This window comes from Cryptotermes secundus, unplaced genomic scaffold (genome assembly GCF_002891405.2).
Source record: "Cryptotermes secundus unplaced genomic scaffold, Csec_1.0 scaffold41, whole genome shotgun sequence".
NCBI classification, from domain to species: Eukaryota; Metazoa; Arthropoda; class Insecta; order Blattodea; family Kalotermitidae; genus Cryptotermes; species Cryptotermes secundus.
The window spans coordinates 116,677-136,491 of NW_019731215.1; the positions used below are offsets into that span (position 1 = coordinate 116,677).

Below are 19,815 nucleotides of genomic sequence, written 5' to 3' on the forward strand. Positions count from 1 at the left end.
GCCATTACAGTAGAGGTGGTTGAATTTTTATTGTGTTACAGTATCGTCGTCATCATCGTCCTTTAGCTGCCACTGGAGCACAGGGCATTAACAAAGTGTCACCATCTCACACAGTTCTTGCTGAGTTGTTTAATTTCTCCCCATGTCTTCCCAGCAGGCAAGGCTTCCTCTTGTATTGTTCTCTGCCAATTCCTCTTTCCTCTGTCCTTGTGGGTTCCACTCCATAGCCTCCTCTCAACTGCATTTTCCTTTCAAAGAGTGTGGCCAATCCAGTTCCATTTACGTCTGGTTATCTGTTCAGTTATTTTAATTTAATCTGACTGTTCCCATAGTTCATCACTTGTTATTATAATTGGCCATCTCACCTTAACTATTCTATGTAGGCTATGTTACAGTATAGGTATCCAAAATCTTCAGCCTTCAGTTGTCCACCTAGAGGACTCCCACACAGAAACTAAATTGAAAAGTATTGTTTTGATCCTTTCTTGTGTTTCTGTAAACAGTTTTTTCATGCAACCACTACATCCCACTCCCCACATATGCCAGAAAACAGGGAGTTTACTGTAGTTGCCATTTGATACTACTCATTCAATTTGTATATACTATGTGTGCGTGCATCTGTGCATATGCATGTGTGTAGTGGCAATAGACTTATTTTGCAGTTATCCTGTACAGATGAACAAGAATTAATTCAATCACAATTTCATGGGGTATGTATGAATGATACTGTTATTTATTAACTGGTGGCAGATTATTACCCTGTAGCTGTTTAAAATTCAGTGTCATGAGTCCATCTCTATTAAAAGAAATATTAGTTACACAATGAAGTATCAGCACCTGAATAGCAAAAGGTACTTCACAAGGATTTTCCATAATACAGTACTTAATTAGTCAACCATGGGCAGCTTGATCATTTATGCTGTTGGGATCATTTGAATTTGAAGCAGTGTGACTAAGTTTAATTAGTTACTAGGCAATAATTAAACAAACTGCATACAAGATTTGATAGATATTTAACGTTTTATACAAATAATTATTATATTTCTAACCCACAAACAGAGATCAACATCAAGCATCCCCTGTAATAACACCTTCAAGAATTTGCACAACTATAATGTTGTACTTATGTACTGGATAACAGTGGCAAATTTTGGAAGAGGTCAAGATGCCAGCTGTAATCTCTCTTATTTTGTAAAATACAAAATGCATCTCAAAATATGTTTAACATTTACATTCATTATTTAGTTTATCTCCCTTCTGATCATTCTGTCTTAAGTATTACACTGTGTTATTGTGCTGCTGGGTACTCTATTCAGCTGCAGCCACCTGCTCACTGGATCCTCACTCACAGATTTTTTCTTTCTTTTTCCTTCTACTGTGAAGATGGAGGTTTTATGTTCCTCCGAAACATTGGTTTATACAATGTCTACATGGCACCACGTCCCAGAAGACAGCATTCTTCAGTCACTGCCTTGAAAACCTCAAATCTTAAATACTATACCTGATCCCACAGCAAAATAAAGCCATTGAACAAGGGCTCGAACAGATTCAATCAAATATGTATGTCATCACTGCACTCTAATTCCTTCATCTTCTGCAATCATATTTGTCTTAGGTAAATAAAAGTCTGTGACAACCTGATATTCTATCAGTGAAGATGATCACTTTTTTCTGTTATAATTTACCAAAATCTGGCAGTAAAAACATTATAGAGCCACATTTCACCTTTCTTTCAGATAACGAGCCACACTTTTGATTACTTTTCGATACTGATTTTGGCATTTACCGTATGTATTTATATTCTACCTTTTTCTCTTATTCTACTTTTAGAGTTAGTATGGAAATATGAAGAATTTTTATGTTCCTTGAATCCAGTGCATTAGGTGAAGGCATACTGTGGAAGTAATTACTCCTAAATATTACAACAGAAAATAAGCATACACAGAAGTACAATATATCGCCAAATATCTTCCATGCACCTCATTTCACCACCAAAATGAGATTACATGTCACTTCACAGACAGATGATGTGCATCAACGCTGCATCATTTAAAATGGTTAATTTTGGAAACTAATTCAAATCCTTTAAACAACATTCTTGTATCCATATTACTTGAATACTAATTCAGATATATTCATAATATCGTGCCAAATATAATACATCTTTTGACAGGTGATTGGAGAAAGACCACACATTTAAAAAAATTAACACCCAATACAAAAGAACACTAAATTAATACATTCATTTGATTGCTATTGATATAAATGTACTCCATTCCTTTTAATATTCCAGGGTTCATTTGTCCCATTCTGTCAAGATTGGTCTATAAAGTGTCCTACAAGGAATTCAAGTACAGTTATTCCCCAGTTGCAAACACCCTTATAAACCATATCCACATATAGAAAAGCAATAGAGATATGAATGCCCTCATGGAAGCCAAGATGTATACTTAATTGAGCACCATACCATGAGAATGTATGGGAGAATGAATCACTCCACAAGACACTTCATTGTTAGTGACTACTGTAATAAATGAATCACTTATATTTTAATATTGTAGCATCCTGCTGCATATCACTTGTACCAAATGTTACTGGTTCCACCATCTCATGTGCAACATGTCTTTAAAACTTATTACAAGTTATTCACTTTAAAAATGAATTTTTATGAATGCATTCATAAAAAAGACACAACACAACAGGAAGAATAACCTGTCAGCTGGAATAACTGAAGTCATGATAACAAAAGCATAGCAGTTTCCTCAACTATAAATTTAAACACCTGATGATTATCAAATTGGTCGAAACATGTAAATCTTTCATAAATTTTACAGAAAGACGTGTTGCACATGAGAGGGTGGAACCAGTAACATCTGATACTAATCATGTATAATATTTTATCTTTGGAGAAATAAATATTGAGCTTTGAACAATCAAACAAATGGGTTTTCATAAAATATGCCAGTAATTAGGGGAGTTACTGTATGGACCTATTTCCATCTTTTGAATAAATTAAAATTGAAATTCAATATAATCATTGTATTGTTCAGAAAACTGATCAGAGACATTAATACTAATTAACACAGATGCTGAGAACTGGACGTCACAATATAAACAAATACAAATACTTTGAAATAACAATATATGCTCTCATATCACATGGCAACTGTAATTTTTCCAAGAGGTAAATTAAACTGGCAGGAAAGGAATGGAAATGATCACATCACCGCATTATTGCTTTTGAACTAGTATGTAGGAAGATGTTATTTATTTCCTCTGCTAGCATTATTACAATGGATCTTAGAGATATAGGATGGGATGGCATGGATTGGATTGATCTGGCTCAGGATAAGGACCAGTGGAGGGCTCTTGTGAACATGGTAATGAACCTTCGGGTTCCATAAAATGCTGGGAAATTCTTGAGTAGCTGCAGATTTGGCTTCTCCTCAAGAAGGGCTTAGCTCCTTAAGTAAGCAAGCATTCATACTGCAGCAACACATTACTACTAATTAAGTGCACAAAGGACGGAATCCACTGACAACAGTACACCTCTCTGCTTACAGAATACCATATTATTCAAAATGTAACACTTCTGCTAATGATCATTTTAAAGAAAATTACATGTGTCAATACATTTTAATTCCTTTCACAGAAAGAAAAAGTTGCCCATAACCTTCTACTTGTAGTGGACCACTGAATTCTTGGCTTCAGATAAATGACCATTTTCCAAAAACCAATCATAAATGCCTTGTAAGTACACGATTCCATGACAAAAAGACTCCTACGCTGGAGCATGTTCCTGTAGTTCAAATTCTCTTTGAGTTTAAATGCATTTTACTGAATATGTCAAAAATCGGGTTGTCAATTTATCTGTGTGGCATAAGTCCAGAATTTCCAAACATTAAAAAGGTCTAAGATGTTGATTTCTTTAAATTAAAAATGTTAAATGTTCTTTTACATTTAGAACAATGCAGTATGTGGTAAGCATTTTTTATCTACCTTGTCTTGGAACTGTTTCCACTGTTCCAGATTACCACACATTTTGTATGTACTGTTATCATAACTGCTTTTGAATTTAATACTGAATATTGAAATGCTGGTCACTCATGTATGCACAGAAACTGCAAGCTTCTGCTGAAAACAAGAAAATACGTAAATCATACAATGTTATTTATATTCTGTCAAATTTATATATGAACCCGTGTCATTCTTTTATCATGAAGGCAAACATTAAATTGCATTGNTCTTGGATCCATTAAACAAAGCTTAAGTGCCTCCCAGAAGTGAAACAGATGGTAATGGTGGGAGTAAAACCTGTCCTGCCAATAAATTCTCTTTATGAATATACACAGGGCAGTCAAAAAGTTCCCAGAATTCCCCTGCAGACAGAGAATGAGCAATAAGATAGCGCACACACTGTTGTGGTGGGGAGCTCAGCATGTCTGTTCGCATGGGCAACAGGTCTGGACAGGTTTCAGTGTGCAATGTTGTTACTGTTCAGTTTGAATTAGATGTGAGTGTTAGTCATTCGGCGCAATGTCACAGTTCGAACAGCATGTGAACATCAAATTCATGTGCAAATAGGGAAAATCTGATTCAGAGACACAATCGGCCCTGCAGCAAGTTTATGGTGATACTGCACTAAAGAAATCCGCAAGTTTATGACTGGTTTTCCCAGTTTAAGAATGGGCAGGAGACATTAGAGGATGACCAGGGCAGCAGGAGACCTTCAACATCCAGAACCGAAGAAATGAATGGAAAAGTGCGACAACTGATTCAATGTGATCAAGAATGACAATTGCGAAGTTGGAGCAAGAAGTTGGTATCTCTCACAGATCCATTCATGTCATTTTGTCTGATGATTTGAAGATGAGACGCGTCAGTGCGAAGTTTCTTCCAAGGCAGCTGACCACAGATCAGATGGAATGTCGCATGATGGTCGCTGGCTATCTGTTTGAAAAAAGTACGCAGGACCCGACGTTTCTCAAAAATATTGTCACTGGTGATGAGTCATTGGTGTTCGCCTATGACCTGGAGATGAAGATGCAGTCATCGGAGTGGCACACAACGTCATCTCTCCGGCCAAAAAAGTCATGCCTCATCAGATCCAAAGACAAAGTGATGCTCATTGCATTCTTTGATATCGACAGTTTGGTGCACCATGAGTTCGTACCATCTGGACAGACTGTTACTGGCCATTTCTGTACTGCCTGTACATTCAAGTTTTGCAGAGGTTGCGCGATGCTGTTCAGAGGAAGCGGCGTGACAAGCGGCAGGGACAGTGGTTTCTGCATCATGATAACGCACCGAGCCACACATTGCTTGTTGTGCAGCAATCCCTCGCCAAGAGAAACATTCCTGTCATCACTCAACCATCATATTCTCTGGATCTCATTCCGAGTGACCTTTGGCTGTTCCCTACTCTGAAAATGGGCCTCAAGGGGACACATTTCGCAACCATGGAGGACATCAAATCGAATGCGATGGCTGAGCTCTGGAAGATTCCAAAAGAAGCCTTCCACCGCTGCTTCCAACAATGGCAGGATTGATAGAACAAGTGTGTGCACGGGCAAGGGTCCTACTTTGAAGGTGATTAGGTAAGCGTTGCCATATGTCCTACCATTAGAGTGCTATACCACCATTCCGGGAACTTTTTGACTCCCCTTGTAATTTTATCAAGATATTAAACTTTATATTACAGAAACTAACCATATAATAGTATTGGCATATTTTTAAGAAATGTTTATCCTCCTGAATGATATATCCAACATCAAATAATTATTCACACTGTGGTCTTCTGGGTTATGGTACCATGTAATGTTGTATGAATGTTCCACAGAACATACTGCCTCAGTATTCAGGGTGGATGTCACCAGAAATTGGAGGCAGTATGTTTCTCAGAAATGTTGATACCCATCTACCAGATTACATGATGTCATAACGCAGACTGCAATGTGAATGTTCTTTGCCATGAAAACCTCAAGTCTTAAATATTTAATAATTACATTAACAAATTCTATAACATTTGTCTAAACATTTTTTGTGTATTGAGTGTGAAGTAAATATGCAATAAAGTGGATTCATTATTGGTTCTAATCAGTTCTGACATGCAACTGTTAATCAGTGCATTATGCATGAACACAAATGCATCCAGGAGTTAAATTAAGTCAGATACCCTATACTGTCAAATACATTTTAAAGTTATATGCTCATTTCACTGACAATGAGAATTTTCAAATATAAAGACCTGAAATTTTCATATTTTTATACCATCAATGTTTGTGTATTTTTAAACATTTATACTGTAAATCTGAAAATAACAAGTCACAAAATTCAATGGCTGCAGATAGCTTATCTAGATTAGAAACAAAGGAAAATGCATTTACATACTGTAGTCCACTAGTCACTTTATATAGATTATAAATAGGAAATATAATTTTGTAACGCCAAATACTAACTACTAACTCAAGCAGACATTCATGTTACACGGATTCATATACTGTAATATTCTTATTGTATACAATTCTTTTATTAGAGTCCATCACAACACAACAATACAATGGTCAAGGCTAAAATTGTATTGTTGTGTTGTGACAGACTCTAATAACAGAATTGTATATAATAACACAACAGGATGCACGAAATCAAAATTCTTAATGTATACTTCAATCATGTGACCAAATCATTGGCTATGTTCGTTCTTACACTAATACATTATAATGTGAAATGAAAAATTGCCAATAAGGAAATTACACTACCTTTGCACTTACTCCTAATTCACATTTCAAGGTGTGTCAGTATCAATGGATACTTGCACCTACATGAAATTCAAGAAAAGTCAATTACCTGACCTGAGTTAAATACAATTAGCATATTTGTCAGACTGTAAAAGGGACTGATGGACATATTAGAAGTAAAATTCTAAATTTAAACAGGTATGCTAAAATAAGACAATAATGTGTCAGGATAGAAACATGCCTGCAAAGGGTCCTAATATAACAAAATAAGTAAGATGATGCACAAGGACTTCTAAAAACAAAAAAATATGTCAGAGTTGCAACCTCTATACCACTGAGGAACGCTAGAATGTTAGACGTGCTATGGCCATCATCTCTGAGACTACTGCACCCTGTGCTAATATGAAATGTGACAAATTTTTTTATCATAATGAAGATACTATATAAGCATGTGCAAGGCAGTATGGAATACATCATACTGTGTACAAATACGTGACTGGTCACCACACAACACAAATCCATGTTAGGAAAGCATAATTAATGCAACATTAGCAATAATTAATTATTAATTTTTTGTCTAGATAATGTGGGACCCTCAACATCTCACAACCCTATGGGCCTTCACGGCCTCTTACAGGGATAGCTTTACTTTTTACTTTTACTATTTTTGGAATGCACTACTTATGCTCTTAGTGTATACAGAAATCATGATTTCACTCTCTGCCACACATATCACAGCAGAAAATACAAAATTAAATGATCCCTGTCATGCTTATTGTACTAAATCATAACATTTTATGAACAGTTATATTAACCAATTCCAGCACCAGGATGCAATGAATTTAACTGGACTGACTACAGGTTAATGCTTTGAACAAAATGTTAAAGATTCGTGCATAGCTACCTGTAATTGCAGAAAAAATGCATAACTTTAAAAGAAAAGCTGATTCATAAAATAACACAGATTACTTCAATAATTAATAAGAAAATATTTGAGAATTAAGGAGTACCATTTTTGGGACAAGCTCTAGTGACTTGTATGGTGCAGGTGCAGAATGAGAAGTAAAGGGTGTTGTAGAGAATGCTGACAATTCGTCACATATATTAACAGCCTTTTCATTCAGGGTCTACTCTCAAACATCCAGCACTCCATAAGAATATAAATTAAAATGATATACATGCCTTGTATCACTCCCAACCCTAATGTAACTAGTGTACATCAACATGAAACACATGACAAAATAATCCAAGGGGCGAATGGGAGTGAAATTTGCATACATTTAAATTAATTCTGAATCTGAAGCGGTTAGTAAAAAATATTTATCATGTTCTAAAACCTGTCTGAAACATTTATCAACTTTGTGAATACTTGAAAAAATACAAAATTTAATTTTAAGCTTTCAGCTGAAGTTGAATCCCTGATTAACTGAACTAGACCAAAAGTAAAGGTAGCTGATTTGTGAGCTTGCTACAAATCTTTCAGCAGATTGGTGGGAAGGACACATACTACTTATACCACTTGCATCAAATTGCACTGAATGTGTTTGGACTCATGCCATAGTCAACAAGCCAACAGTCTACATACATCACAATTTCTCTCCAATAAATCTATGAACAGTTACTGTGAAGTGAGCTTATGTGTTATGTCCTCCTTGATCACAATCTCAAGCCCCAGCTACTGTATTAAACATTCTGTAGGCTGTGTTACTTCTTGTTTTACAACGCTTGTCAGTTACACATTGAAATGAGTGTTCACGTAGGATAACCATGTGAAAAGTAACATGATTCTGGCACAAAATTCAGGATATTACAGTTCCAAATGGTGGGGAGGGGAGGGGTTAGGAAGACAATAATTCATACAATTGTAAATAAAGTTTGACACACAGGGTCAATGCTTACGAAGGAGAAGGCTGAAACAGGTGCTAGGCTTGAACATTCCCCTTGAAAATCCCTTCAACTTCTTGCAGAGAAGACCTGAGTTTAAAGTTTCCTCTAGTTCCAAAAAGGAACTTCAGTGTATGAATGTAAACACATTATGCAAATACTGGGTACCATTTCTGTCATTGGCTGTGAGGTGGGTGATTTTACTTATGATCTGTTAGCCTGTGGACATTTTGATTGCACTGTGAGTATGAATATACACAAAGAGTCAATGCAAGAAATGTGTGTCCATCCTACTGAACAAGCCAAAAGATTCATGGCAGGCTCACAAATACACTCGCTGTATCATATACATTTATAATGTAGTAGAAAAGAGTTTTCAAGAGACTATTTTGTTAGTGCACAAAGAATGCTGCCAGTGCTACAAACTGTACACATGAAGCAGTGTGTCTCCATAAGTAGGGCACATGTTGTCTCACTGAGATGTTCCACAACTTCTTATTTTAGCCTCCTGATATGATTTGGCAGGTTTCAATAGAATGAGCGACAAGACGAAATTGTAAAAAAGTGTGCAACAGTGAGGAAAAAATAATGAAAATAATACACAAAATAAAAACACATATGGAAGAAAACAGTTCTTCCACAGGAATGACATGTGACATCAGTGTCAATGTATATATCCATTTAATAAGAGAATTTATTTGCTCACGAATTCAAAATTCTGGGCACATTAATCCATGCTAGTCAGTGGAAATTAAAAAAAAATTATAATCAGTTCCCAAGTTTTACTCCTAAAACACTGAAACTTTATATTTACACAAACATCACTTATATTTTTATGCTTGACTTACGGTTAAAATAAATCCTGCATGGGTCAGCAGTAAGTATACTCACATCATCTGAGCTATTATGAGGATCCCACAAATGCCACACATGGCTTGCACCCACCAGCTGCATGCAAGAAGCATCAAGGACTATTACACATAATTACTTCAGCACAAACTTACAACATTCCAAACCTTCCTCCGGGTCTAAAGTTTGGATTTTGTTATTCAGTATACAACAGTTTCATAAAATAAATGAATACAAGAGTTACCTACCATTATTCACTTCAGTCTTAGCTGTACAGAATTCAGAATTTAATGCAAAATCCCATTCTGCCTGCTGTCTAGATATAATTGTCTATTTCAAACAGAAAATTTACCTCACGCAGTCATGAAGTTGTGAACAATGATGACTACCAAAGATCACAAAAGATTTATGCCCAAAGAAATCTTGCTTTATCCATTAAACTACAGAACTGCTTAGCTAGCATAAGCTAATTCATTGTTAATTTATAAAGAGGTAACCTTTCAGGATTGCAAGTTAACTTCCCATCTTCCTCTGAAGTTGGGTCTCCACTCATAACTTGTAACATTAGAAAGGATAAAATAAAAGTCCTTAAGCTTCCAATGCTAGTTAAAAGGCAGAAGGAATTGCCTGTGTACTTTCTGGAATAGACGCGACCTAACTGTGGCTCGCAAACCGCATGCGGCTCATCTGAACTATCAGTGTGGATCATGGGGGAAAAAAAAGGTCCATTAGTCATCCCCATTTTGTGTGTGGATTAATATTAAAAAATGTGCTGCATGGTTAGAACATACCTAACACTAGGCCATCCAATCTAGACTTGTCTGCTGAATTTCTGAAAATTATCATATGAAGCTCCAATGTTCAATAAGAGAATGTATGTTTCAAATGACTGCCGTAACAGTCCATGCAAAGGCTGTAAATGATTGGCATAAAATTCACCACTGTAATAAAACTACTTATAAGATGTAGGTGAAATTAGGATAATATGAAGCTCAATAAAAACTGGGAAGTCTGCCAAATATTTAATATTAAAGTCAGTGATAATGTCTGAAATGTGTAACATTTATGCTATAATTATACAGAAAAGTACTGTACAAAATGAACTCACATGGAGCGCTTCAATGAAGTGTATGGAACATCATCATACAGCTTTGATTTTACAATATTATTAAAAGGACACAAACACGTATAATGTATAAATACTGGGGGGGGATTTATCAAGATGATGTTCCATTATTCCTCCTGATATCAAAAGCTATTACCAGTTTTTAGCAAGACAATTTCCTGACTGTACAATTGTAGACAAAAACCTGTCTCAACAAGAGCCTTCCATCAATTGTTTCACTTCAACTGCTTTTAACTGTTAAATGTTACATCATCCAGACAATTCCAAATGGTAGAAACATATTACAGTTACTGGGGCAAACATGCCATGCAAAAATTATATGCAATATTTATGAAGAGCTTCCCTGAACACTGTGTAATTGTGCCTGGTGGCAGCTATAATCAGAGTTCACATTAGAGTACAAGCACAGACGGAAAGGATTTCATATACTTGCCCCATACAGTACCTTTTACGACAAAGATTTCAGTCAGTATAGAGACTATTCTATGGGCTGGACTGCCATGGAATTGAGATTTTAATTCCCAGAAGGGACAAGAGATTTATCTGTTTTCCACGATACTCAGACCAGTTCTCACAGTGCTCCAATCCTCCTATCCTACAGTTATAGAGGGCTCTTTACCTGCAGGTAAGAGCAAGGCATGAAGCTGACCACTCATTTCCATCTAGGGCTGACATTAAGAATGTATGACACTACACTTTCACTCCCTGTGAGTTTTCATGGCATGGAGAATAACATGGCACAGGGGAAACTTGTAGACTTAATTTTCGATCTGTCAGTGCATTGATATAAATCTCTGACTTTGTAGTATATTCATAATTTTGTAGAACCAATTCATAAATGAGGGCTGTTTGGAAAATAACCTTCTTTATTTCAGGCAGCTAATGTATGAGTAAGGGACAGCTTCTACATGCAAGGTAGCATCACATGACTCATTTCCTTGTAAACCATCACATAACTGGTCAACTAGTGTCTGTTCTTGTCTCTACAGAGTTAGTCATGATGTGTTCTATGATTGATAATCATGTCAGCTGCGAAATTCACGCTGTTATCCGCTTTCTTCATGCTAAAAATGCGAGTGTTGCAGAAATCCATCGTAAATTATGTGTGGTTTATGGCCAAAATGTAATGAGTGAAAGAATTGTACGACAATGGTATAAAATGTTAAAAGATGGGCAAACAAATGTTCATGATGAAAAGCAAAGTGCTGCTCAGCCATGTGCAGTCAGTGATGATCATGTTCAGTGTTGACCAAAAAAAATCTGTGAAAGGCAGTGTTTTACAACTTCATGACTTTCATGTGAATTTCCACAAATTTCATGCATTGTTCTCTACAAGATTATCACAGTTAGGCTAGGCTGTCATAGGTTTTGCACAAGATAGGTTCTGAAAATGCTCAATGATGTGCGCTAAACACAGGGAATGACTTCCTTTCGCTTTGACATTTTTAGAGTGATACCACAAAGATGGCGATGAATTTCTCGATCACATCATATGAGTAACAAGTGATGAAACCTGGGTTTCATTTGTGAACATTAAAACCAAAAACCAGTCAAAGCAGTGGATAAACAAACATTAACTAAAAAAAACTTTAAAAAGTATAAACAAAAGGAACAATTTGTTGCACTGTTGATGGACTGTGTAGTACAATAAACAGTATTAAAAGTTAAAAGTATGGAAGTTTTTTAATGGAATCAAAGAACATGAACATGATTATATATGTCACTACAACCTCATCTGTGCTAAAGCAGCTGAGATTTGGAGAACTAAAAGGAAAATTAAACACAACTGACAATGGAACAAAATCCAGAGTGTGATTTCTGCACAGAACCTGCAGTACTATCACCTGAGCATGTCCATGCAGTCAGATATTTTAGATTCTGCAGTCAAACAAGAACCTGAAAATCTCTGGCTAAATAAATAAGAAGTCTCTCCTGTAGCCAAACAAGAAATCACCATTTACTGAAAACAAAAGGTCTCAAGAAACTGTATGGATAAAGAAATATATTTCAAAAGCTGAATGTTAAATGATACAAAATACAGTATCTTCTATTAAATACTACATACATGACATAATCTTTCATATAGCTGAATACAGGTACAGTTTCCTTTCTACAGTAATTAATTAATTTCTTTACATTTTGTATGAAACACAGTAAATTAATCTAAACATAATCTTGTTTCTAAAGCGTGAAATAAACACAAAGGCTGTCTGTCCATATATTCCAATCAAGAGAAATAAAATCCTTAATGATGACATTTACGGAAATGTCTTGCACAGAATAATATATCCCGCTAAAAGACAGGAGAGAGAGACGATAATTTCAACAAAAAAAAAAAAAAAAAAAAAAAAAAAAAAAAAACTCAGACGTTTCCCACAGCATGAGAATGAAAAGAAACACACTCATGAGGTAATATCAACCATCTGCAAGTGAACTGATGTGCAGTTATTAAAAGAAGTAACTGTATTTACTCATGTGATAAGCGGCCTCCGTAGTCTAGAGGTAACGTTCCCACCTCATGACTCGTAGTACGCGGGTTCAAATACCCGGCGGAGGTCGTCGAATTTTTAAGGGCGGAAAAATTCAGGGAACAAGTCCTCCAGGAGGGACTTTAAGCCGTGGGTCCCGTGTCGTAGCTTTACAGCATGTAAAAAGAACCTCATACCTCCAAAGGAGGTCAGTGAGCCAAAATTGTGGACGTTTCCCGCCCAACAGCAGTCACTAATACCTCTGGTAGATGGGAGAAGCATTATAGATACCTCTCAGCTAGTAGAGCCGGTCTCGCTGGCTGGGCAGGACTGATTGTAAGCACCAATACCGGTAGGATATAGAGACTGGTAGAAATCATAGAGGGAAGCACAATGGACCACTACAGGTCTAAGTGCATGGGGAAACCCACCCTCTCCAATAACTAACTAACTAACTACTCATGTGATGTCCCCCTTCACACAATGTCCCTCCTCCATTTTGAGAAGGAAACAGATTCTTTTTGCAACCTGTCGTTCTCTTCATGATGATGTATTCATTAATTTTTGCCACTATTCACACATTCATTTCATGTCTGCCGATTTAACTGCAATACATGCTAACATCTTCACTGTACTAGTATGACTTTTTGTGTAATAAGCCTGTCACCATTAACAATTACCCTTGCAGACAAGGTAGAAGGGAAAGTATTGTGACAGTCGTTTGCTCACATCCTGTCTACTGCATATACTACATGACAGGACTATATGATGCCATGTACTGATGAAGGTAATGTAGTAACTAGTCTTTCAGAAATGCCCACAAAAACAGACTGTCTAGATAACTAAATAACTGGAGCAAAGACTGCAGAATTTATAAAAGTGAAAGGAAAATGGTTTGTATGTAACAGAGAAATGAATGTCCTAAGTGTGAGGGTTTCTGTTATCAAGATCCCATTAAAAAAATCTGTGTATGCCCAATGGCTTCTTTAGTGTTAAAAATAGCAGAGGGGAACTGGGAACATTGTCAGTAAACACACATAAATAAAAAAAGGACAGGAAAGTTATGTGTATAAACACTATTTGACAATGAGAGATGAATTATAAATTAAGCACAGAAACAAAATTTTAAGTCCTCTGCAACCATAATGACCATACAGAGGGCTGCACCAGAGAATCTTCCCTCAGCCAGTAACATTCTCCAGTTTTCTCCCTTCCTATAAATAGCATAGAAAACATGGAAATTCATTTCTAAACTGTTTAGTTGGCAACAATGTCAATATTATAGTCTTCACCCACTGCAAGTACCAGAGGTGAAGGAACAGTCACTTCTGACACTACTGTACTTCTAAACTCAACTGTGCCACTGATACTAAATTTCACCAAGTGAACTGGCCCAAGCAGTAACACCTCTGACTTGTATTTGGGACATGCCCAGCTGAAATCCTGGTTGGCACACAGGCTGCCTTGACTGAGGGTTTTCACAGTTTTCCTCAGATCCCTCCAGGAAAATGCCAAGACAGTACCTCAAATTAGGAAGTGAGTGCAGCTTTCCACATCTTTCCCGATCCTATCATTCATTACTCATCCTACTTCTTGGCGCTGTACTGTCTGATGTACTAACAGCATCATTAGACAAACCCCAAACTAAATCAAAAAGATCCCAAGTCTTCAGCATCAAACCTAAATCTCTGTAACTTAATTCCTCTGGTGTAAAACTCATCCCATTCAATATATTCCAAATTAATTCTGAAAACAGGATCATCTTCCACTGCCATTATTCTATAATTAAAGGCTAAATAAAGCATCATCTTAGTTCAGAACAGAAAGGTTGATCTTACCAGCATAAGTACTGCATTTCATTTCTTAAAAGAAAACACACAAATGAAAAAGCCAAAAAAACAATTTCTTGTCACTGTGATCCGTTATTTGTTGGGTAGTACTGTATTTACACTGGTAATACTTTTGTCATTATAAAATGCAGTACTAACAAAGTAACAATATAAAATATGTAAAAGTGGAAAACACTATCAAAACTGGAGGGGTTGACAGGTATACAAGGTGGTATTGGAAAGTTTCCGGACTGTTACTGCTGTAACTACCTCACTGAAAGAAGATGAGAGGAGAGGCCAAGGTCACACTTCAACAAGCCTGTTGCATCAGTCTGCCATGTGACATCACACTGTGAACACCCACAGTTTTCACACGGGTGCTTTTTTTGACTTCGTGTTTCGTTTCGTATGCAATGGATGGCAAAATCAACATGTCTGCATCAAGTTTTGCATGAAGCTCGGTAAATCCGTGTATGCTTCCTGACGCTTTTGGAGAACACTCTTTAAGCTGGACAGCTGTTTCCGAATGGTATTAATGTTTCAAAGCTGGTCGAGTGTCAGTTGAAGATGACAAACATTCAGGGCAACCAAAGCACCAGTAAAATGATAGAAAATGTTGAAAAAATTCAAGATTGTTCACCATGAATTTGTTCCTCCTAACACTACAGCCAACTCTGACTTTTACTGTGACGTTTTGAGATGCCTGAGAGAAAATGTGTGACGAAAAAGACCAGAACTTTGGTGCAATCACAAGTGGCTCCTTTTCATCATAATAATGCACACGTCCCTGAAAACCACAGAATTAGGCCACACCACAGCTCAAGCAGTTAGTCGCTGGCTGCCCACCGTGGCGGCCTGTGTTTAATCCCGGGTCTGATCAAGTGGGATTTGTGGTGGACAAAGTGGCGCTAGGGCAGATTTTCTCCTGGTACTTCAGTTTCCCCGGCCAATCTTCATTCCAGCAAATTCTCCATCATCATAATCACCCGGGGCAGGTACAATAGGCCAATCAGTGGCCACCGTGCCAAGTGAACCCAGCCAGACTCCACCCCCCAGTAAGCGAAACCACAGAGTTTGTGACTAACAATAACATGGTTATCGTTCCCCATCCTCCCTACTCACCGGACTAAGCCCCCCATGATTTCATTTTATTTCATAAATTGAAAATGAAACTGAAGGGACCATGTCTGAAAGAGCGTCTGACATCCAAAAGGAACTGCAAGCAGTACTCGACAGCATTGGGCAAAATGACTTCCATGGTGTCTTTGAAGCATGGAAAAAGTGATGGGATTGCTGTACACGTTCCCAAGGAGACTATCTTGAAGTAGTTGGCAGCCAAAATTGAGTAAGTTAAGCTGACATTTCTTTCTTGACTTAGTCCGGGAACTTACTGATAGCACCTTGTACAAATGAACTTCATTTCCCAAGTTATATGAGTATGACAGAATGACTCAGGTTCTAGTGACATGGGAAACACTCATGCAGCAGTCCACAATACTGTGGAACAGGCCAGGAATCACTAAAATCTCTCTGGAGCAATGGACGGAATATGTAATACCCACACAAGTAATATCAAGTTAAGTACAGCTCAATGTAAATGCACAGAGTGAAGAAACACATCTTCACACACACAAAAAAAATTTGAAACATAAACAAATGTGATATTTTTTCAACCAGATCTCTTAATAGGGAGAAGTAAATAAACATTTAAATAAGATGGACACCTCACTATATTAACTGTGAACATTTGCTGAGCAAGAAAATCAGATTCACATGGTCTTTCCTTCAAGAGTCATTATAACAGAATACTATCCACTGAACCTCCTTTTTCCAGCCATTAACAACAGCAACCACACTACAATACAGCATTATAAATTTAAGTACACATTGGCACAAACTATAAACATGCAACAACTGCAATTTGCTTCACTCAGAATCAGAAGCTGTGCAGTTTTTACAGCACATTAGAACAAAGTATGTGCTATTTCAGAAGCAACATTGCAAACGTTTTGAGAATCTTCTCTATTAGACCAATATTTTTAATGTGATCACAATTTATAACAGTAGCCACTTTTTCACAGTATACTAAAGTGCATTACTTATCCCTTTTGATATCAGACTCATTTCAATGATGAAGTTTTGTAAGTCACTGTATTTAGAGAAAATAAGTAAATTCTAGGACCATTTCCTTTCCTACAATGACAGAAAGGGGGGGGAGAGAAAGAGGCAGATTTTGTTCACAAGTTGGTTCATGCTAGCACTGGCAACCACTGTCATTCTGAAGGAACTATTAGTTTCATGCTATTGTGCAAAGCAAAAGTAGTTATCTGAAAATTCTCAAAGGTTGAGATTGGAAAGTCAATGTCTGAATCAAAATTGAGATTTTTTCTCAATTCATCTAAAAAATCTGAGACTCATATATGACTCAATTAGAAAGTTGTAGACAAAACATGTACACCCATACAGTGTAACTACCTCTTCATCAAATGCCTAATGTAAAACAAAAAAAAAATTGCCATTTGCCAATATGAAGCAGGTACATTCACAAGAAACAGTACCTGTTACAGTATGTGGGAACACTGTCCAGTTTAACATCCTATGTTAAAAACATCTCATAAATCAGACTATCTGCAACACTTGATTACATTAGCAAACAATGTCTCTGAATCTAGAAACCTCTAATGAACCAAGTGTATAATCCACCTGTACTAAGTATATAGCTATGCTAATGGAAGGATTAAAAACGAGGAGGAAATGGATAATCCTGCTGCCATATCATTAAATTGTTTAAGGGACAGTATACTGTAAGATAAATAGTACATTACAAAATAAATACACACCCAGAGAGAAGTGAAAAATGTGAATATAAATTAAGGAGAGTTAAATAAACTAAAAGGCCACTTTAACAAATCACCATAGTTTCATTTTCTTTAAAATAATAATAATAATTTCACCACAACCAACACAATGAAAGTTCTAATACTATAATATGCAAAATATGCACCTTCTCCATAGCCAAAGCACCAGTGAAAAGTTATACTTTAACGACACAGAAACAAAAAATTACTTTCAAACCACAACCACCATATGGACAGAAGGCCCCTTATTTGAAACTGAAGTTGGGCAGCAAGAAGAACTGTTTGACAGAACACTTGCCTCGAGGTTTATACTTCAGGTGCTCCTCTATGAACTGACAGGGACAGCGGGCAGAGATGCAGTGGCGGGGGGGGGGCATGGAGAAGCCTCCACGCTCCGCACCATCCACTGACAGCTCCAGGTGCCTGCGTACAAACTCTTTAGCCCAGCGCTGTGAGTAGCGTAGGAAAACCATCTCAGCACGCTCCTGTGCAAAACAGACGACACCCACCACCTTAGTGGACGACAACAAGCATGCCACAAAGCAACAACAAGCCAACAATAATATACTGAGTATGAATTTCCAACGAGCCAATAGTGCATGCTGGGCAGTCAGTTGGTATTCTCTAAGGCATTGCATTAACTCGTTATTACACTGCAGCTACAATCTATATAATGACAGTTTAAANAGCTGTCCAGCCTGTAGCCCATTGAGATGGAATGTCTGTAACTACTTGAATAAATATGGTGATTACTATTTCCATCATTTTGTGATACAGACAAAAAGGATCATGAGGGTGTGGTCTGGATTAAAATGGCTCAGGGTAGGGAACAGTGGTCAATGTTCTGAACATGGTACTGAACCTGTGGGTTACCTAATAGACTATCAGCATCTCAACGATTCTTCCCCATGAAGTTGAATGAATGTACAAGGGGTGGGCCTTCTTGGCCTTTGCACCGCGACCACAGTGATCTATTGTGCCTCCCTTTCTGAGTATCCCCTCAACAATCCTGTGCTTCGAATGAAGCGTAGGATTTTGCACGTGGGGTCATCAAAATAGTCACTTGGTTCCATAAAATACTGACTAAAGTGACGCAATCTTAAATAAGCTTATGCCTCACATTTGCACAGGATATGTGTGGCTGTTCCCCATGGAGTTAGTTGGTTATTACTATACAGACTTCACTACAAGTATTTCTGAAGCATGATCATAATTTCTGCCCCCAAATTTTTCCTACATGAAATGGGTATTGCCAAGTAGGCAGGATGCAGTCTTTTATTTAAAACTTAGGAATCTGAGGGCTGAACAGCCTGGTATTTATTCTGATCATACACTATCTAGGAAAAGAATACCACATCTGCCCAGCACTGTCATTTGCAACAAGAGATGACAAGCAACACTGGCAAGTTGATTACAGATCCAATGCTTTCACTTGTTCACAGACAAAAAAAAAATAAGAAAGTATAGAATTATCTGAAGTGCATGAAAAATGTTAAACAGAGCCCTGAGAGGTATGAAAAATACATTTACATATAAGCACTTGCAAATATCTGCTAACTACAATACCGATGCTTGAGGGAATTAAAATTCACTGAGTAGCAATCAGTCTACCGTAACTAACTGTAAATTCCAACATTATATTAGCATTTAATAACAACAACATTAGTCATACATGAAGATGATTTCAGTGAAGATACAGAAAACTACTTGGTTATAGAAACACCACTACAACTAAGAAACAAATACTGTCAGCACCAACAAAGCCAAATGAAGGTCAGGCAAGTGATGTTAGATATGTCAGTTACTTAAGTGTATTTGATTGTGTGCCCCATTTTTAAACAAACAAATAACATATAAACAAGCAGTGAAATCCCAATTTCATTAATCTTTGGGGGAATGGTTTTTCTTGCCAACATTAAATCGAGGTTTTCACTAAATGGAGGTTATGCAAAATTATTTTCAGAAACTGTTCACCTTATAAGACTTATCACTGACAATTATTATAAAGTAATTTCTTTATATAAGTAGTTAAAAAGACTGTCTTACACAAATAAATGCAACTGC

At 36.9% G+C, this 19,815-nt stretch overlaps 1 protein-coding gene across 5 annotated transcripts in view; it reads right to left on the reverse strand.

The window, feature by feature from the left end:
• Positions 1-3,390: 3,390 nt before the first annotated feature.
• Positions 3,391-19,815, reverse strand: part of LOC111866383 (transmembrane protein 268) — a 62,327-nt gene continuing 45,902 nt past the window's right edge. For 3 of the 5 annotated variants that reach the window (XM_023855275.2, XM_023855279.2, XM_023855274.2), the window contains 2 exons: positions 18,050-18,236; positions 3,391-4,131 (listed from right to left, as the gene is read on the reverse strand). In XM_023855275.2, coding sequence (XP_023711043.1) covers positions 4,076-4,131; positions 18,050-18,236 — 243 coding nt within the window. In that variant the 3' untranslated portion in view covers positions 3,391-4,075. Of the gene's footprint in view, positions 4,135-9,512; positions 9,570-18,049; positions 18,237-19,815 lie in introns of all 5 variants that reach the window. The other 2 variants (XM_023855277.2, XM_033752229.1) reach the window with 2 other exon arrangements.